Raw genomic sequence first — 21,580 nt, forward strand, 5'->3', positions numbered from 1 at the left:
AAAAATAATAATAAAGTGACTCTAGTCACTTAGAGATTGATACTAAAAAGAGAAAAACTAAAAACAAATACAAGTGTTTTAAAACAACCATGATAAAATGTATTGTGTGAACAAATCTATACTGTGGTAAAATAGGCATTATTCACAATTAGGCTGAGCTAAATATGATTTTACATAATCTATTCCTCTACTATTGCAAAGTTATAGACATGTTATAGGACAATTTAAAACAAAGGTGAAAAGGGAGATCTGAAATTGCAGAACTCTCTGCCTTCCCCTTCCTGCTGTTGCCACGCTGTGCAGACTGCAGAGATGCTGTGCACCTCTGAGTTCAGGCTTACTGTGGGCCAGAGCCTCCAATTTAAAAAATACTTTTGTGGGGGAACGAAAGAAGTATCAGAAACACTTTTTTTTTTAATAGTTGGCATCTCATTTTGTTCAGTGTAAAAGTAGTGTGGTAGTTTAAAAAATCACCCCTCCCCCCCACCCATGGGCTTAATTTAGCAGCTTGCTTCTTATGAATAAAGCTGAAGTGGTACCTAACTTCCAAGACTAGGAGACACAGGACATCGCAGCTTCCTCCTTTCGTTCTCTTGGATTGCTTAAACTGAATACCTGTCATATTCTGAGCACACTGAAGAAATCTTATGAAAAAGCCCCTAACTTGAGGAACTGAGACCTTTACCAATAGCCAGAGAGGAATTGAGTCTTCTTACTAATATAATCATGCATGGTTTAACACTGGGGACACATTTTGAGAAATGAGTTAGATGATTTTGTGCAGACAATGGAATACTATTCAGCACTAAGAAGAAATGAGTGGTCCCACCATGAAAAGACATGGAGGAAACTTAAGTGCATAGAAGTGAAAAAAGCTAATCTGAAAAGGCTACATACTGTTATGATTCCAAGTCTATGATATTCTGAAAAGGTAAAGTTTTTTAAAAAGTAAACATATCAGTGGTTGTCAGGGGTAAGAGAAGGAAGAATAGGCAGAGCAAAGATGATCTTTAGGGCAGTGAAACTCCCTGTATGATACTACAATGGTAGATACATGCCACTATACATGTGTCCAGACCCACAGAATATGCAGAACCAAGAGTAAACTCCAGTGTAAACTATGAACTGGTGGTGATAATGATGTGTCAGTGTAGGCTCATCAATTGTAACAAATTTAATACTCTGGTAGGAGATACTGATAATAGAGGAGGCTACACAAACGTGGGTAGAGCAAGGGATACTATATATCGGAACTCTCCCTGCATTCTGCTGTGAATCTGAAACTGCTCTAAAAAAGCCTGTAGTTTCAAAAGGATCTAGAACTGGTTTTGAAAGTTCCCAGGTCCAAAGTATACTTGGGAACTTAGTTTATCCCAGAGATGGTGTTGCCTATCTGCGGAGATACTTGCAACACAAGTAGTTGACAAAGAACTGGTATCCCGATATAAAGACCCTATAAATCAATAAAAGAAAAACAAATGGATATAAAAACAGGGAGATTGAAGCTTCCCTTCTCGGGAACAAGTCCACACCTTTCTTCCCTCTCAGAGTGCATCTTTTCTTTCACTCCTGAACTCGAAGGGTCCCATGGATACTTTCAACCAGGGGAGCAATGGGCAACAGGAGCTTGTCCCAGGCTAACGCCCTGAATCTGTCCCCAGGGCCCACTTTGACTTTTCAGTGAGCCAACAGCAGCCCTGCCTTGGCTCACTTCTGTCACTGTGACTTTTACTTCCCAGTGAGGCAACAGCAGCCCCTCATAGTCTCCCCCCGATGCTGCTTCTTCCTAAGTCCTTCCTTGTTTCACTGTCCCTTATCTTTAATAAACATACTCTCAAAACAAGACAATACAAAAAACCCCCCAGGAAAAAATCAAATGATAAAAATCCATGTAAATAATACTATTTGATCAACAGATTGTCTAGAGTTTTAGAGTCTAATGACACCAGCATTGACATGGATGTGACGTGGACTGACACTGAGTTGCTGGTAGGAATGGGAAATGCAGCGTTGCCTAGCAGAGCTGAAGACTGATGGGTCCTACGGCCCGGAATTCCATATCGAGGTTTCCATGAACACTCTGGATAGAGAAGGCTCTAAGACATATGCCCAAGGGGACGTGCAAGGACATGTATTGGGGCAAGATTTTTAAAAAGTGAATATGTGGACACAATCTAATTGTTCTGCAGGAGGGTAAATTGTGGATTTTTGAATAAACAACGGAAAACTCTACAACAGTTAAAATGAAAGAATCTTCATTTATCAAGAATCTAATGTTGAGTCACTTAGTCGGCAAACGGATATATACAATGGTACCGTTTATGTTAAATTTAAAAAAATACTAAATGATACTGTCTACTATATGCGTACACAAGCACAAATGTAGTAAAAATAACAAAAGGAAAGATGGGCAAGGGTAAGTCAGTGATTATCCCTGAGAAAGGAGGAACATGGCTGAGTGGGGCTTTAGCTGTGCTCTTAGTACTCTTGTTCTTTAAAGTAAAAAAAAAAAAAAAAAGGTAAAAATTAAAAAGAAATACATCTGGGAGATTGATATGTTTCATTATTTTCTGTGTTTCTGTGTATTCAAAAATATCACAATTAAAATGGTAAAATATAAAATTTTTCAACAGGGAAAGATCCAAGTATCCTTAAAATAAGAAGTCATGAAATATACTTCTTAGTTTAGTTTCCATGTAATTATTTTCAACTTCTCCTTTTGGTTAACATTTTCTAGAATTAGGTTCCCATTTTGTCCATAATTTATCTTGCCACTTGGTCAAACCCCCTTTTCAAGCATTCCAAAATCTAATGTTACTTAGATATTAGGAAAGACAGGTATTACAAAATTGGATCTTACTAAGATTGGAACTGGAAGTAATGTTTGAGATTATTTTTTAAAAATGTTTAGCATAAACATTTTATAGCAACATTACAAATTATTTTGTGATGGTTAATTTTGTGTGTCAAAGTGACTGGGCTAAGAAATGTCCAGCTAAATAAATAGACATTATTTCTGTGTGTCTGTGAGGGTCTTTCCAGAAGAGACAGCATTTGAATCCATAGACTGAGTAAGGATCACTCTCACTAATAGGGATGGGCATCATCCAATCCTTTGAGGGCCTTAATAGAACAAAAAGGCAGTGGAAGGGCAAATTTGCTCTTTTTACTTGAGATGGAACATCCATCTTCTCCTGCCCTGGGACACTGGCAGTTCTGGTTCCCAGACATTCAGGTGCAGGCTGAATTACACTTCCGCTTCCCCAGCTTGTGACAGCATATCATGGGACTTCTCAGCCTCCATGATCTCATCAGTCAGTTCCCATTTTCTCTTTCTTTCCTTTCTTTCTTTCTTTTCTTTCTCTCTCTTTTCTTTCTTTTCTTCCTTCCTTCCTTTCTTCCTTTTTTTCTTTCTCTCCCTTCCTTCCTTCCTTCCTTCCTTCCTTCCTTCTTTCCTTCCTTCCTTCCTTCCTTCCTTCCTTCTTCCTTCCTTGCTTTCTTTCTTTCTATCCATCCGTCCACCCAACTATCTCTATCCTACTGGTTCTGTTTCTCTGGAGAACTGTAATATTGTACATGTTTAATATGTACAGAAAAAGAAAACTCAAATCAGCTATAGTCTCAGCACACAAAGAGCAGCTATTCTCATGTGGATGGATACCATAAACTTGTTAAGTTGTAAGAAGAGCCATTAGAACCATTATGTTATGTATCTCAAAGAAAAACTTGCTGCCATTTAAACTACAACAATCCATTCTTACTAGAATTTAAAATCTGTATTAAAAACTTTAATTCTATTATCACAGATATGTAAGTCACATATTTATTCTTGTATGTGTTTTAAAAAGTGAAACAAATTGGTTAAGCTATCACGTAAGTGTCTTTGCATTCAAAATTAGACTCTTCTGAATCATCCTGCTTGATTTGGCATCACAGATGCCCAAGTTTCTCCCCACATCGCTCTCTATGCTATTAAGAATCTGTGTGTTGCAGCATTTCTTGAGTCCTCCACTCAAAAGGGGAGCTTCCAAGGTGTTGGTAATGTTCTGTCTCTTGATCTGGGTGCTGATAACAGGGATGTATTTATCTAGTGAGAATGCATTGAGCTTAAGTAAATTTGATGGCACTTGTACTCTTTTAAATGCATATATTATACATCCATATACAATTTAAAAATTTAAAAAATTTCACTATTTTTTTCCTAGAATTTTCTTACAAGCTACTGACTCCTCCATCTGCAAATTTTGATGCTGGTTCTTGTTTTATCTTAGGTGTTTTAGACCCAGTTCATTAATGTGCAGGCCATGAAATTTTGTCAAGACTATCATTTGCTACTTTACCCAGCAAGGCTACCATTTAAAACTGAAGGAGAAACGAAGAGCTTCCCAGCTAGAAAAAGCTGGAGGAGTTTGTTACCACCAAACAAGTATTACAAGAAATGTTAAAAGCCCTTCTTAAAGAATAAAAAGGGGAACATAGTTAAAAGAATAAAATGGCAATAAATCCACACGTATCAATAAGCACTTTATTTTTTAAAAATAATTGTTAGAACTAGTAAGTTTTTAAAAAAATTTTTATTTATTTTTTGAGAGAGGGGAGGAGGAGAGAGGGCAACATCAATGTGTGGGTGCCTCTTGAGCACCCCCTACTGGGGACCCAGCCTGCAACCCAAGCATGTGCCCCGACCAGGAATCGAACCAGCAACCCTTTAGTTCACAGGCCTGGGCTCAATGCCCTGAGCTACATCAGCCAGGGCATTAATAAGCACTTGAAATGTAAATGACTTAAATGCTCCAATCAAAAGATACAGGGTAACTGAATGGATAAAAAAACAAGACTCATATATATGCTGCCTACAAGAGACCCATCTCAGAACAAAAAGATACACATAGACTAAAAATAAAGGAATGGAAAAAGATATTTCATGCAAATGGAAATGAAAAAAAAAGCTGGGGCTGCTTTTTTCATTTTTTCAAGTAGACTGTGAAACAAAGGCTATAGTAAGAGAAAAAGAAGACACTACATAATGATTAAGGGAGCAATCCAACAAGAGGATATAACCCTTATAAACATTTGCAGATGGCATGATAGTGTATATAGAGAACCCTAAAGATGCACCAAAAACTACTAGAACTGATAAATTTAGTAAAGTAGAATACATACTTCTACTAGAAAATAAATATCCAGAAATCAGTTGCTATTTATACACCAATAATGAACTATCAGAAAGGGAAATTAAGAAAACAATCCCATTTACAATTAATAAAAAAAAAATCAAACAAAACCCTAGGAATAAACCTAACCAAGGAGGTAAAAGACCTGTACTCAAAAAATTGTAAGATACTGAAGAAAGAAATTGAAGAAGATACAAGTGGAAGCACATACACTGTCCATGGATAGGAAGGATTAACATCATTAAAACGTCCATGCTATCCGAAGCAATCTACAGATTCAATGCAATTCTTATTGATACCAGTGGTGTATTTCACAGAACTAGAACAAATATTTCAAAAATGTATATGCAGCCACAAAAGATCCTGAATAGCCACAGCAATTCTGAGAAGACAAAAGTAGGAGGAATCATGCTTCCTAATATCAAACTATACAAAGCCATAGCAATCAAAACAGACTGGTAATGGTATAAAGACAGACATGCAGATTAATGGAACACAATAGAGAGCCTAGAAACAAACCCACACCTTTATAATCAATTAATATTTGACAAAGGAGGCAAAAAACATACTATGGTGTACAAAAAAGAGAGACTATCATTTAGTTGCAAAAATTTCGATACATTCCATCCACTAAAAATGTGAAAAATATCTTAAAATTACTCTATACTTTCAAAAATAGCGTATTTTTCACACTAGTGTTTACCTTAAAGTAACTTTTTGTCAGTGATTAATGGTTGAATATTCCATTTAGTAGCAATACCCCAAGTTGCTTAACTATCCCCATATTTGTTATCTTGCACCCATTTCTCCCACTATAAATTATGTTCCTACAGATAGCTTGTTATAGACACTAGTTGTCTATCCAAAATCCACTTTCTTCGCTTCCTTGTCAACAGAAGCTCAGCTTTGTTGGGATGGTTATGGTGTATCTAAGCTGAGAGGCCAACAGTCCTATTTCTTGCTTTCTTGGCTTCCCTCGTTGGCAGGGTAGCCATGTAACCCAGTTCTGCCTAATGAGACTGAAGGAAAGGCTGCTGCAGGGATACTGTGAAAGCTTTTGCTTTCCTAGTAAAGGGAATAGATGTGACAATGCTCCTCTCTGTTGCCTTAAACACAGAAGTATTTAGGAAGGTAAGGGTATTATCATCATCTCCATTTTTACAGATGAGACTGCGCCACAGAAATGTTGCTCGTGGCCGCGCAGCCACGACAGAGTCAGCATCGGCATCCAGAATCTGGCTTCAGCACACCGAGAATGACGAAACAGGAAAGGAGCCCAAAGCCCTGAGGGCGCCACTGAGCTCAGACTTCAGCAGCTGTCTACCTCCGGGTTTCTCCTGAGACTCCTGACTCAGGAGGCTATTTTTAGATGTGTGTTCTGTTACTTGCAGCACAGCAGCCCCAAACGCCTCTCACCCTATTTCGACCATCTTCTTTGATGAGTCTCTCAGAAGTGGGTTTGAATCAAAGACTGATATTTTTTAGGCTCTTGGCACATACTACAAATTACTTTCCCTAATTACACTGATGTAGCACTTCCGCTCCCATTGGGTATTGCTGGGCAGAGGGCAAAGGGTTGCGTCTAGCACCCCGTCAGTACATGAGTGGGAGAGGGTGGTTAGGAGGGTGAGACCGCAACTCCTCTGCACATTTGCACATCAATCTCTGTCCTGGTTTAAGTGCACTCCTCTCTGATTAAAAAAAAAATAATTCACAAGAGTGAGTCTCAAGGCACCTTTATTCTTCAGCCTCAAATAAAGTTGTTTCTTATACAATGACATAAGTAAAAAATATGTACACTGTAAAAGATTCAAAAAGTAGAAAGAAAAAAAACCGCTCACATGATTCCAACACCTAAGAAAACCATGTTTAATATCTGGCATATTTCTGGGACTTTTATTGTTCCCTGTTCTCCCATGTGTAAATTAAATTATACTATAAATACTGTTTTGTTCACTTACAAGCACTGTCTATTATAAACATTTTAATGGCTACATAATATTCCACCAGATGGATAAACCATAAACCACTTCCATATTGAGATCAAATTGACAAAACAATGAAAGCAGAATTTGCAGAAGGAAATAAAATTACCACATAAGGTGTGCCCTATACAAATATATGGTATTTAAATAGCACAGGGTTAACTGTGCTATTTTTTTTTTCATTTTAAACAAGTACAGACCAAAAACTGTACTGAAAGTTATTTCCTTTTAAAAGAGAAAAGGATCCATGTCAGTAACTTACCTTTCTATTCATATTCAATATTTTAAAAAAATATGTAAACAAGTTAATTTTTAGTTTTATTTATATACAATGGAAGGATGTCACTTAGCAGAACAGTTTTTAAAAAAATGCTTACATAAAATAGTTTGAAAAACAAAATATTCCAACTGATTAAACTGTATTGATTAATAGTTGCCATACAACATTCTACAGATCATACATTTTCAAAGAATTACAATATGAATGAAAACAAAATTTGTATTAACCATAACCTTTAAAAAGTTGTACCAGTTTTTAAACCATAACTTTTTCTTTTATGATTCAGGAATGTATTTCCTATGCTGCCCTGTTCATCCTAAGCATCAGTCTGTTAGCGAACAGGCATTCCACCATCCTGCCAGCTGAACTCTCCCTTCTTCAGGATGCCCACGTCCTAGACTCTGTGCCTTTCTGATAGCTCTCTACAAGTGGCTTTGTATTAGACAGTCATTTTGTAAGTCTATTCCTTTCACTGGAGTCAACGTTTCTAAATGGCACAAACATTGTGTTTGCAACCCACACAGCATCTAGCAGGGCGCTTTGCATCTAGTAAGCATTCAATACACATTTTTGTATTTCAAATTAGGTCGCCCACAATGGATGTGGAGTAAAAAAAATATTTGTAGCAACTGCAATTGTCATTTCAAGTAAATTAAGCAAAAGATAAAATAAAAACTTAATTGATATCTAACCTTTGGTGAGAAATTTACTTGATGCTTACTTTGAGGCAAATACTATGGTAGGTTCCTATAAATACTAGTTCTCAAAACTTTCAAAAACAATCAATGAGGTAGGTCATGTTTCAAAGCATTGGAGATATGGTAGGTAACACTCTGCCTTTTGTGCTTATTTTCAAATGGAACATGCTAAAATCACATACATAATACGTCAGCATTCCAGATTATACATCACTTAATTTATATTATGAACTTGGACAATGAGAGTTCATCCCAGAAATGGAACCATTCTCAGTGCTGACAGAAATTTGAGACTGAAAAGCTGAAGCTGAGACTCTGGTGACTTCCACAAGGTAAGTCACCCTGAAAGGTCACTCCCTCTGCCTTTGCTGGCAGCATCCGACCTTGTGAGAATGTGATCTTCAAATTTATAGTAAACAGAAAATATTCCCAAGAGATTTATAAAATAGTAAAAGGGACCATACAGAAATAAGGTACCATGGGATTAAAGAAATAAAACACAGTTAAGACTGCACCTTTGTAAGCCAGATACTTTTCTCTCTTGCTTTATACGCGTATAAAGTTCAGTGAAGAGCAGGGTGAAGCCACAGTAGAACGCAAATTAGAACACAGACTGGACTTTGTCTCTTGGCATCTAAGTGTGGTGGGAAAGTCTAGTGAAGGATGAGATTTCAGGCACCATCACAATTCATGCAGCAAAGCTGTGGACCTCACTGCTATGCCATTTTGATTTTATTTACCCTACTCTGAAGCTAGACACATGAGACACTCAGTTCAAAAGTGCAAAAAAAAAAAAAAGAGGGAAGTTTCCAGTCTGGATCATTCAAATTTGCATCAGACACATTCTGTGAAACACTGCAGTTGCTGAGGTTAACTCTGACAGCTCTCTGCACTAGGCCAGTGTAATTTAATCATTAAACCTCAAGGTCTTCAAAACTAATCCCCAGTCACACAGTTTCATTCAGATAAATCTAAAGTTGAACTTACAAAGTGAGTAACAGATACTAGAAAGGGAAAAAAATAGTTTTAGAAGCTGCTTTCTAATTCAGAGTAGGCAGAAAACTGCTTTTTACTTTAATCTAAACTTTCCAAATGCAACAACCTGCAAACAGAGATTGACCACGCTTTCATGTCCCCTAAGTCCACTCAAGCACGCCTGTGGCGGGGATACCGGCATGGCTGCTCAACACACACGAGTACTATTCAATATTAGAAACCTTTTTATGAACACAAGACTGAAAATATTACAGGATGAAAAAAGAAGGAAACCAATTTCATTTCTTTTTCCTCTATGGCAGAGCGAGTAGTCCAAATGATAACAGCACTCCAAGATTACTATTTATACTTAAGGCAATATAAAAAGCGAGGTTTTTACCTGGCATTAAAAAAAAATATTAAATTTTTGGATGGACTAAAAAAGCTAAATTGTCTACCCAAAATCTGTACAGCAGGGACCTGTTTTCAGCAGGTAAGCCTATTTACAAGTAAGAACCTCTTACTCTTGTAACATTGTCCTGTTTTATTTTTAGAGAATATGTAACTCCAGTCCCTTGCAGGGTTAGTCTATAAGGCCTTTGTGACCCCACAGAAATATAGACCTATCTCTACTAGAGAACTATTTACATTGCACTGAAAATACACATATACACCTGCCCCCTACATCCTCCAAATGGGCTGTAAATGCCTTGAATGAGGGATTATGGTCATTTTTACATCTATGGTGATAATTTATAGGCACTTAATAATTTATTCTTCGCATCAATGTTAAATGAAAATGCTTTTACAACATTACTGCTATTTACATTTCAAACATTACCGCCATTATCCATCTCCAAAATAAAACACCAAACTGCTACCAAATTTATTTTCATCTTCACCATATAGCGTTTCTGGACTTTTTAATGTAAACATTCTTGATTTATTAATTCTCAGAGTAATGACACAAATTTAGCATTTTCCTTGGAATGGAAACTTGCTTGTCCAGGTTACTTCATTCTTTTTTTCTTTTTCAAAAGTGCATCTCGTAGTGCCAGCTGGAAAAAAAAAAAAAAAAAGAAACATCTAAACATGACACCTCATGAGTACCCAATTATACTAATATGGTTATATGAAAGTGTACACCAAAACTGAATCACTTAAGTCAATAAACCATCCTCAGAAACTACAAATAGTGAAATATTCCACAAAAGATCAGGTCTGTAACCAGGCCGGTGCCTCCTTATTGCTAGGAAACTGGCAAAGCTGTTGAATGCTGTTCCCACCTCATGTGACAAAAGCTCAGAACAGAAGCAGCTACAGAATACAGAGATGGAGCATTACCTGTCTCCAGGAACAACACACAGCACTTCCCTGATCTGCAGAGCTCTTATATTCTAGAGTTGTGGATGCAATAGATTATCTGAATTAAAGCCAACAGTAAAAGAGATTTTTTTTTTCACAATCACCTTTTCCAAGAGCACATACATTTCACTAAATATGCCATATAAAGACCATGTACATAATTCTGTAATATATAGCTTAGAACACAGAAAAACATTCCCTTATTTGCAGATTTTCAAATGGGTTTATTTAATGCAGTAAATAAAATTTTATAGTAACTAATTACTAACAATCTTTATAATGATTCAAATATGAAGAAATTAACTCAAGACTCAAAACTCTGCAAATTGTCTTTTAAGACAAAAGTATTTAGTTACTATGGGCTAATTTTTAAGTTGTTTAATTATTTTGTGTTGGATGCATGAACCCTGAGAGGGAAGGTACCTACTAAGAAGGGCTCCTTGTGTCTAACTGAGCTCAAATTAATCAACAACAAAAACAGAGCCTAGCAGCCGTTTCTGCACAGGGGTCTCTCACACAAATTGCGCTTCGGGAAGAGGCCTGCAGTGAACTGCTTGCCTCTGCTGAGACCGCCCGCCTGCCCTGCGTTTCTGCCATCTGAGCGAGTCTTTATGAAGGAGATCCTGGAATCCTATTTCAACCAAAAGGACTGAGGCTTTCCCCACTCAACTGGAACTGTGCAACTCTGACCAACCAGAACAGCTCTATTCTAACCAAGGCCTGTTGAACCAAACCTCCAGGCCTTGGAGGCCTCATTCGCATAAGAACAGACCAATCAGGGACAAGGTGAGGGAGAGGGAAATTTCGGTCCAGATAAGCCAGCTCCCCTCTGGCTCTGGGACTGCTCTTTCCCTTTCCACTGAAGACTGGAGTTTGGAGACTGAGTCTCCCTGGCTGAACTGAATCACTGAAGGTATTTCGCTAGAGCAGACCAGCTGTAGCTGAGTAGACCGCTCAGGATCATAGCAGAGCTGTTGAGCTAGACAGGGGCCTGGCCCTAGGGACACCCAGCCCCAGAGCTGCATCACAATTGAGCTGTTTTGCACTGAATAAAGTTTCCTTCTTCACTGCATCCCAAACTGGAGATTCCTGCAGGTGTTGGCTTGGCACCAACAACCATCAGCTGACAGATACAAGTAAGATGAAATGAAAGTAGTAATTATAACCACAAAAGCTGGGTTCTTAAACTTAAAAATGAAGAGTGTTAAGATCTGAAGAAAAAGACTGCAGGACCAATGTTCGAAGTGAACCTATGAAAGCCCTTACAAGGTTTTACATTTCCCAGAAGAAAGTAAACAGAATATGAAGTAAAACATTATTAAGAATAAACTCAAAGTTAAAAAAAGATAACCAAAGTCAATGTACACATCTTAAGTATGTAATGAACACTATCCCATTAATTCCCAAGCACCCACTCCTTGATTCCTAGAAACTCTTAAAGATCTCCAGCTTTTGAATTTTTTAAAAAAGTTTTAATTTATTTTTAGAGAGGGGGAAGGGAGAAAGAGAGGGAGAGAAACATTGATGTACGAGAGATCATGTCAGTTGGCTGCCTATCACATGTCCCCAAGTACGGGGCTTGGCCCGCAGCCTAGGCATGTGCCCTGACTGGGAATTGAACCAGCAACCCTTTGGTTCGCAGGCTGGTGCTCAGTCCACTGAGCCACACCAGCCAGGGCTAGCTTTTGAATTTTAACAAGATGAAGGTGTTCGTTTTTTTTTGCGGGGGGGGGGGTCCAGGGGCCAGAGTTCAAGGTTGCCATGTAAATGTTCAAAGTTTTAATATTTTATGATTTTAGGTTATTGACTCTTTGCCTTTGGCTCATATCTGGGTCTTGGTGTTTCTTTGTATATAGACTTTCTAGCACACTTAAGGTAGAAAAAATTAACAAGCTCATTTTAACCTAATTTGCATGGCTAAGGAGGTAGTTCTTAGACTCATTTATGTGTGTCTGTCCTTCTCATCTGTAAAATTGGTTTAGTCACAGTACCTGGCTGGGGTGGGTGGGTAGAGGAATTGAGCAAAATAGGGGGAAAAAAAAAAAAAAAAAGAGGGAGAGAGAAAAAAAACTCATGGACACAGACAACAATGTGGTGACTGCTGGTGGGGAGGGGTTGGGAGGAGCTGGAAAAGGGTATAGGGGAATAAATGGTGATGGACGGGGACTTCGCTTGGGGTAGTAAACACAGAGTAGAGATAATATGTTGTAGAATCGTGCACCTGACACCTGTATAAATTTGCTAACTAGTGTCACCCAATAAATTCATTAAAAAAAGAAGCAAAAACTCACAGTACCTACTCACTGATGTATGCTGATTAAGTTAACATGCTGACAAGGAACAAAGCCAGGCATCTCCATCATGCCAAAAAGGGCATGCTAAGAAACCAAGGAAGTAGGGAATGCAGGAACACCCTTGGCTAAAATGTAGCAAGGTCGCAAGAGCCTCATAAAGAAGCAAGGCCTAACAACTATTACTATTCCCTCAACCATAAACTCTTACAAAGGGCTGATGAAGGATAAAATAATGGAATTAATAAACTCAACTATGAATTTAAATTGAATTGAGAAATTTTCAATCTTAAATGGCACCTTTCATTTTAACTCAATTTCAACAACTTCTATCCAAATGCTGTCACTTTGTTTATATAATATTGTTAAACAGTTTACAACTAGAAATATTAAATAGACAGCAGACTTTAAAATGGCACCTTAAGTCAGTTAATACTGACTTGGTTCCCACACAGACAGAGCACTGCCCGGAGAGCTGGTTATGACAGTCGGGACCGGAAGCCTTGTCCTGGGCCAGCACTCCGGAAGACTGGTGCAGAATGTGGGACTAGTTTACCCATGACCAGGTTCCCTGGAGATTCTTCAGAATACAGTTAGAAACACTCTGGTACAACCCCGTAACAAAAGACTTTAAAATATAAATTTGTTTTAATATAGTGAATTACTGAAATAAGCCAGCCCAAGACTAACCATGAAAGACGGAAAATGGATGAAATTAAATCCCAAAAACCTGTAAACATAAAGGCTTTGCAAAAGGGCATATACTAACAACAGAACTATTTAGTTTGCACTGCTTTACTGTTTCTGACATAGTCCACACATTAATTGTTGCTTTTAAGAAATTTATCAGACTTATAAGCACTCAAAAATTCCTATTCAGTTAATTTTGATATTTCACATAAATATCAGAGAATTTTAACAACAAATGATCTGTACCTCTTTACTTATGAAGAAAAATAGACTCCCCTTTGGTCACATGGATGAATCTCAAGCAAGTCAAGTCTAGGATTTACATGCACTACCTTCACCTCTCCAAAAACACTCCCCATTAATCCTAAGACACACATGATGCAAGGTCTTCAGGAGGCCTAAGTCCACCCCAAATGTAAAGGTATCTGAGAATGACAATACTATTCTAGCCAGTCAAGCTTGAAGTTGAACTCACCTGCTTTTCTCGGAAGGAACGCTTATTTTTTGAGCGGACATTATGGCTATACCGCATCATCATAAAGTTTTTATTTTTTTTCTTCTCTTTGTTTGTAGAACTGGAAAATGGATTCATTTTGGTTTTCTTCTTCACAAACTCTTTTCGGTCTGTCCTTCCAGCCTACCAGCACACACACATAAAAAACACTTCAGGAACTCTCTAATCAATATACACATCTCCTCTGTGCCGGGGGCTCGACCTGATGCCAAGGACACAGAGATGAGCGAACACAGTCTTGCTGTCCAGGGACTCGATCCAGGGGAAATGGACCATGATGTACTGGGATGGGGCAAGGGGAGCTCAGTGGAAGAAAAGATCATATTCAGCCTGGTGGGGTCTGAGGGACTTCCTAGGAGGGGAAACCTGTGAGCTGTTTCTTGCAGATTGAAGGCATTCATGGTGGGGAGAAGGAGAGGAAGGGGTGGAGCATTTCAGAAAGTAGTGGTAATAGTATATGCAAAGGTATGGAAGAGAAGGAACATCTTTTAAAAAGATTTTTATTTATTTATTTTTAAAGAGAAGGGAAGGGAGGGAGAAAAGAGAGGAAGAGAAACATCAGTTGGTTGCCTCTCACATGCCCCCAGCAGGCAACCTGGCCGGCAACCCAGGCACGTGCCCTGACCAGGAATCAAGCAGGTGACCTTTCAGTATGTGGGATGACGCCCAACCTACTGAGCGACACCAGTCAGGGGAAAGAACATGGGTTTTTAAACAGGTTATGTGGAGCCAGTACGGCCTGATGCCTAAAAAGAGGAAAGGCACAGAGATGAAGATGGAAAGGCAGGCAGTGTGCAACTGCCAGGGGCGGGACCCCACTGTCTGGCCTTTCATTAACGACTGTAAACATCCCCCTGCTTTCTAACAGCTTCTATAAATGCACTGAGACTCCCTAATACCACACAGCTAATAGCACTTTCTGTGCTTTACAACATGTTTGGATGGTCGCTTTCTAGTTGTTAAACTCATCTAACTGAACAACTCATACTTGTGCATTTTATTCTATGTTCAGCATATCTTTATTTAGAACATTAAAATAAAATACCACCTAATATTCTGTGCCTATACTAGTTCTGAGTCACATTTCATTTCCTTGTTTTTTGTTTAAAGAACTAGGGAACACTATGCCTCACTCACCATCGCAGTTGCTAGTCTTGTCTCCTTGTCAGACTTTGGCTTTTTATGAAGGTGTTCAATGTCCCGAAGAGAAAGTAACTCGCCCCTGGGATGAAGGAAAAAATAAAACATGAAACAAAGGTAGAATTCCTTTCCCTGACACCTTCATTACCACGTGAGCTGACTGAAGACCCGGGATATGTGCTGTTGTACCTGGGCTCTTCATCACTGTCTATTTCGATGTATTTCCTCTTTTGGGCTTTCCCAGGGGCAGAGTCGAGTTCTTTCCTCATTTGGGCCAGGCGGATTTTTTGGAAGTCTTCCTGTGTTAAAACTCGGCTGGTGCTGACAGCGGCAGCTTTGGCTTTCCGCTCCTCCGTGGGCATGCTGTTCAGCTTCTTGGACTTGAGAGCACACAGCAAACGATTACATGGCTGCTAACTCAAGCAAGGGCTTAGTTCCCCAACAAGGCCCAGCGTAAATTAAGTCTTAACAAACATCAGAGTGATGCACTTATAGAAGGAAATTTTGAAACTCACAATTTCTTGCTGCTCTTCATCGGAAGAGTGGTGCACGTCAACCCACTCACCATCGTCATCTGCCTCCTCACTGAGACTGGCACTCTCCCACCCGTCTGTGTGGGAAAGAGCACACTGTTAGGCTACCACAGGAGTACTCCTGGCAAATGGAGAGGTATCAAGTGAAAGGAGAGTAAGGTTATTAACCTCATAAACTTACTTGGCTCTACAAACCAAAAACTGAACATTTACTGTTAAATACGCCACATCAATTTACTTAATTTAAGAAATAGGGAGTAAGGACTGCACTGACCAAATATCTACCCTGAGCCAAAACCTTACAACTCCACAGAAGAGGAACAGCTTCTTGAGTTAAGTAACCGGTGCTAAGACAGTTATAAAATGCAGCCTACACTGAACTCATGAAAATCATGTGACTCTAGAGGCCAAGTTCTTCCCACCAAACCATGTACATCAAAACTGCACTTGTACAGTTATTTTGGCTACCTAGAAAGCACCCACTAGTTAGAAACAATAGAACTAGTTTTAGAAACTAGTTAGAAACAGTCATTCAGAAACTGAGGTAGGATACTTTGGATGTCTTGTAGATACCACAATGAAGGGGTATTAGAGTTATTAATGGAGCCACCACAGGAAGTTTTCAAAATCACAGATACTTGCAATATCAGTGGTTTCCCATGTTCCATAACAGTGTCCCAGTCCTTTGGTATGAGATATACAACCACTCATGATAAGGCTCCAACTCAGTCTCCAGTCAGCTATTTGGCTCTGTTCTACCTTGTATTCTATACTACATTAGTTTCCTAAATCCTTCAGGACTCTGCTCACAGTTGCCCTGGGAAGTCTCCATTGTTCTACCATTTCCTCACTTACAATTCAAAATACAGTTCATGAGTCAGCATCTCGCTGGGGCCGTTTTTGAACCTTTGCAGTGGACCTGACCTCTCTCCTGTCCTTATGCCCCACTCCAGCCATAAATCCTATTAACACTTAATTCTCAGCTGTTTATGAAAGGCCCTCCAGGCAGGAACCGATCATTCTTCTTTGTGCTGACAGTGGCCGGCCCACAGCTAATGCTTAAGAAAGCTTTGATGAAATCATGAATGAATGAACAGGAAGAAAACAAGCCCTGAGCAACCAATGTAATAAAGACTAACCCTAGAAATCAGAATGGAGTTCCTCAAGCACTCTTCAACAAATTCAACAAGAATTTTCTTTCAAGAAGAGAACGTTGAAGGATTGCTAAGGACTAATCCTCACCATTTTTTTTTCCAGGCAACAAACAAAACACTGTTATCTTTCCCAACTGACCAGCATACCCTTGATAAGGGGCAGCCACCATGAAGGGCAGGAAGAGACACCTCCTACACTAGAATGTAAGTTCCGTGAGGGCAGGAACCATGCCCCTTTTATCCCCTAGGCTTGCAACAGTGCCTGGCATGTATTCACTGCTCAATAAACATCTGCTGAATGAATGTTCCAACAGAATAAAGATTTCAAGGTCAGTACAGATACTGGAGAGATTATATCCTGAATAATAGTGAAATAAAGATGAACCTTCATCGTTTTCAGCATTCTCTTCTTCCTTTTCAACTTCCAGAATTTCTGCTCCCGGGATATAATCTTTAGCATCTAATTCTCCATATTCTTGTATTCTTGCTTCTGTGGAGGCCTCTGTAGGCTTACCCTAAAGGAAAGGAATTGTTTTTATTATGGTCCTGAGATTGTAAAACACTACTCATGAAAAGGATTCTCTAGGATTATGAATTTAGAAGAGAGAATCACAAAAAAATGAAGTAATTTAATGACAAGAAGCAGTCTACTTATGCTTTGGGTCCAAGTAAATCCCCCAGCCAGAACTCTGTTTACTATTTTCCTGCTTTCTTCTGATCAAGCTCAGGAAACGAAGTTATTGGAGAAAAACTGTTCCCATTCTTAAGTCTTAAGTCTTAAGTCTTGAGATCACCATCTCTCTTTCTGTAACATACGCATCTCTCTTCCTTCCCAACTCCCAAGAGGTGGTATCTGGCTGGAGACAGCCCTTTCAATACTGGCATCAGCTACTGACTGATCTTTGAGACTCCAATCTGTTAATGATGTCAAAAGCTTTCAAGATAAAATAGCCTGACTGGCCTATAAGACTCAGTCATCATCAAACAGTACATGTCAACTACAGAATGTTCAAGGCAATGGTACTCAATTAACTGTATCCTGAGCTTAAATAAATCTACGTATATGACCAATACACATAACATAAGCATCACAAATACTAAAATTCAGGCTGTAGGATGTTACTCTCACTTTCTGAGACTATAATCTTTAGATCAACATATGCATGCTTCACCTACCCGGAATTTCTTCTGTAACATCTGAGGATTCAGTGTTCGGAAGAGCTGAATCAAAGTTCTAGCAGACATCGTTACATCTGTAAAGTAATACCTTTAATTTAGAAACTCCAGAGCAGAGTCTCCTGAGATAAATGAATCACTCTATATTCTTTGGTCTACAGAAACTAACATGCAACTTACTCTTATCTTTGTGAGTTTTATACTGAGCCAGGTCTTGGAGAAGTTCTTCAGTCATAGCTAGAGGACATCGGGCTGTTATCTCTTTTATAGCATTGATTCTAGACAAGGAAAAATGAATTAAAAAACATGAACAGCAATTTTATATGGTCCAACTTCAGAAGGTTTCCTAAGAAAGACTAAAAAGGTACAGAAGCTGGGTTTTATAGAGATTAGGTCTCTAAAACTGCAGCATGGTAAAGAAGCTGGGTTTTATAGAGATTAGGTCTCTAAAACTGCAGCATGGTAAAGAATGTGAGGGTGGGGGCAACCGTGGAGGGCTTTTGTTCCAGTTTACTGCCATTTCCTCCTTGTAAAGTAAATAATGGCAGCACTTATTCACCAACTCTAAGGGGATATGGGGCTAGATCAAATAAGAAAAGCTAAAGGTCTTTAGGACTGTTACCCCAGCAAGAATCCCATAAAAAGCAGCTAACATATTGCTTAGTTACCAGGACAGATTAGATAACTGTTAAACCAGTACTCACACTCATTAAGCGTTTCTGAATGAATCAAAAGGGCTACTGAACTGTCTAGGAATTAAAGAGTGATTCATACATGTTCTTTGACTAATCCCTTCCCCTTCTTTCCACTATTCCCCTCCTCCCTGCCCGTCTCTTGTGCTGGGCCAACTCTAATAGAATAAAAAAGAATAACTTTTTAAAAAATGATTTATTTATTTTTAGAGAGATGGGAAGGAAGGGAGAAAGAGAGGGAGAGAAACATCAATGCGTGAGAGATACACTGACAGGTTGCTTCACACACACCCCCAACCAGGGACCTGGCCCGCAACCCAGGCATGTGCCCTGACTGGGAATTGAACCAGCAACCCTTTGGTTCACAGCCTGGCACTCAATCCACTGAGCCACACCAGCCAGGGCAAGAATAATAATTTTTAAAAAAGACTTAATAAAGAAAGAAAAAAAATGTATTAGTAGTGATTCAATAACATATCATTTGTCCCAGGAGAAGATACGAATTCAGAATAGAGACAGGAGAAAAACACTTAGATTGCCAAACAATCACTCATTTGAAAAAGTAAAGCTAGTGAAAAACAAAATGTTGAATAAAAAGACAAATATCTTTTCTCCGACTCCCTCCTCAAAAAAAAATAATTTTTTTTTAAAGGTTTTGTTCATTTTTAGACACAGGGTAAGGGAGGGAGAAAGAGGAGAGAAATATTGACATGTGGGAGAAACACTGATGGGTTGCCTCTCGCACACACCCCAACTGGGGGACCCAGCCTGCAACCCAGGCATGTGCCCTGAATGGGAATCAAACCAGCAACCTTTCAGTCTGTTGTATGGTGCTCAACCAACTGAGCCATGCCAGACAGGGCTCCCTCCTCAAATTCTGACTAATAAAAATGTGAAGCTTCCTGAGAAAACTGAAGTGTGTTTTAAACTGCTTTCCTAGAGGCCACACTGACAGCTGAAATCTTGGACATATAAAGCAAACCTAGCACTTTAAAAACATACCCGGTGTCTCTAGCCACATTCTACATACCCTACTGTCATGACTTCCCCAGAGTTCTTGTTGGTGACAAAGTTGTTGGCCACGGTCATGAGCAATGAATGAATGATCTGAATTGGGAATAAAAGAAGAGTGATGGTAAAATATCTGTACCTACTCAAATATTTGAGGATACAGAACAATATATTATTCAGAGAAGGAAAACAGCATTTCACCTTGTTTGGGAATTGGAAAGACTTAACACTGAGGAAGACGGATAAAAATACTCTACTTTGGGTTTTAGTTTTCTTGGCTAACTTCAGATGAAATTTTGCTCTCCTTTAATGTTAGTTTTCAGTATAGATTAAAGAAATTGCTTTGATCCTGGTCAATCCAATCTAAGTACTATTTTAATCAAAAAAAGGAATTAATCCAGCTTTGAAAAATAATCACTATAAATTTACTGATATTTTTGACCTCCTATCATAAAATTTGGAAATTAATATCAGAATTCACAACAATCTGTTCAAAACACAATTTACCTTCTACAGTATTTTTTTTCAACTTCTATAAACTGTGCATATCTCCTTAAGAGTCATTACTTCTTCTACTCACTTAAAAATAAGAGGGGTTGGGGGAAGACAGTAATCCCTGTGGGAAAAGCCACCATGATACACTTCATAGCAATACTGCTATGCATCATCCTCTACATCCAGACAGAAGTAAGGCTTAGAAGTTCTCACCTCTGGGGGTACTAAGTGATGAGACGCCTGTGCAGCAAACAGAAGGATCTTTGTTACTTCTAAAAATGTAAAAGGTCAGAAAGGTCATAGTCAGTTTATTGCTCTGCTCTCCGGACTATAGCAAACATGGCATGGACATTCTGGCCTTAATGCTAGTGCTGCTTACTCCACAAGGAACACTCAACCCTCTGATGCCTGCGTGGCTCCCTGGCTTCCTTCAAGTCCCTCCTAAATTACTGCCTTATGAAAAGTCTTTCTTAAGAACATAATCTAAATAGAACCTGCCCCAGCACTTCCTATTGCCTGTATTCTGCTTCCGCTTTCCTCAAAACACTTATCTTCACCTGGATATATACACAGCACTCTCTGGATCTCCCTCTAGAATGTAAGCTATAGGAAGGTAGGGATGTTCACTGGGAGATTCTTAGTGTCTAATGCAATGCCTAGCCTAGAAATCACTAAATAACTGAATAAATATAAACATACATACATACACACACAGTCCCTACAAAGGAGCAGTATATATAAGAACATGGCCTTTGGCAAAAGAAAGTGAGGTGAATCCTAATTTGCCATTTATTTGCTGAGCGACCTTGGCCTTTTCCCCCCCATACTTCGCAAGACTGGAAAGAGAATTAGATGAAATTATGTATGTAAAGCACTTAGCACAGTGCTTGGCTCACATAAGATAGTCAAGAAATGTTCAGTTCCTTTCTACCTTGGTTCAAGTTCAAAGGCAAAAGCAAATATCTCATTTTTTCCTGCTTCCACATTGTTTTTAATTGAGACTACAAAAGAAGACAATAGAACAGTAGGATAAAAATCCTAATATCTATTACAAAACTACAGCAAAGTTCAAGCTTCTTTTTAAGAATTTTCCACATGATTATTTATGGTATTATAGCAGTCCTGTCTTATCTGCAGGAGATACATTTCAAGAGCCCCTAGTGGATGTCTTAAACCGCATACAGTATCTGACCCTTGAAAAACATGGTTTTGAACTTTATGGGTACACTTACATGTGGATTTTTTTCAATAAATACAGTAAATGTATTTTCCTTATGATTTTTTTTTCTTTTTTCAGTTTTTCTCAGACTCTTTATTGGCATAGGAACTTTGATTTTTCTCTCTTTTTTTATTTTAAGATTTTATTTATTTTTAGAGAGAGGGGAAGGGAGGGAAGAGGGACAGACT

The 21,580-nt window shown here is 38.7% G+C and overlaps 1 protein-coding gene across 1 annotated transcript in view; it reads right to left on the reverse strand.

Annotated features, from left to right (window-relative positions):
• Nucleotides 1-6,988: 6,988 nt before the first annotated feature.
• SDAD1 (SDA1 domain containing 1) overlaps nt 6,989-21,580 on the reverse strand; it is a 32,011-nt gene continuing 17,419 nt past the window's right edge. The window contains exons 13-22 of the mRNA XM_054591734.1: nt 20,387-20,445; nt 19,698-19,774; nt 18,156-18,253; nt 17,976-18,052; nt 17,185-17,314; nt 15,628-15,722; nt 15,302-15,492; nt 15,110-15,194; nt 13,934-14,095; nt 6,989-10,170 (exon numbers count right to left, since the gene is read on the reverse strand). Coding sequence (XP_054447709.1) covers nt 10,123-10,170; nt 13,934-14,095; nt 15,110-15,194; nt 15,302-15,492; nt 15,628-15,722; nt 17,185-17,314; nt 17,976-18,052; nt 18,156-18,253; nt 19,698-19,774; nt 20,387-20,445 — 1,022 coding nt within the window. The 3' untranslated portion in view covers nt 6,989-10,122. The remainder of the gene's footprint in view (nt 10,171-13,933; nt 14,096-15,109; nt 15,195-15,301; nt 15,493-15,627; nt 15,723-17,184; nt 17,315-17,975; nt 18,053-18,155; nt 18,254-19,697; nt 19,775-20,386; nt 20,446-21,580) is intronic.

Source organism: Pteronotus mesoamericanus, unplaced genomic scaffold, assembly GCF_021234165.1.
Source record: "Pteronotus mesoamericanus isolate MK-2021 breed Mesoamerican mustached bat unplaced genomic scaffold, CSHL_Meso_final contig_130, whole genome shotgun sequence".
In the NCBI taxonomy this organism is placed as follows: domain Eukaryota; kingdom Metazoa; phylum Chordata; class Mammalia; order Chiroptera; family Mormoopidae; genus Pteronotus; species Pteronotus mesoamericanus.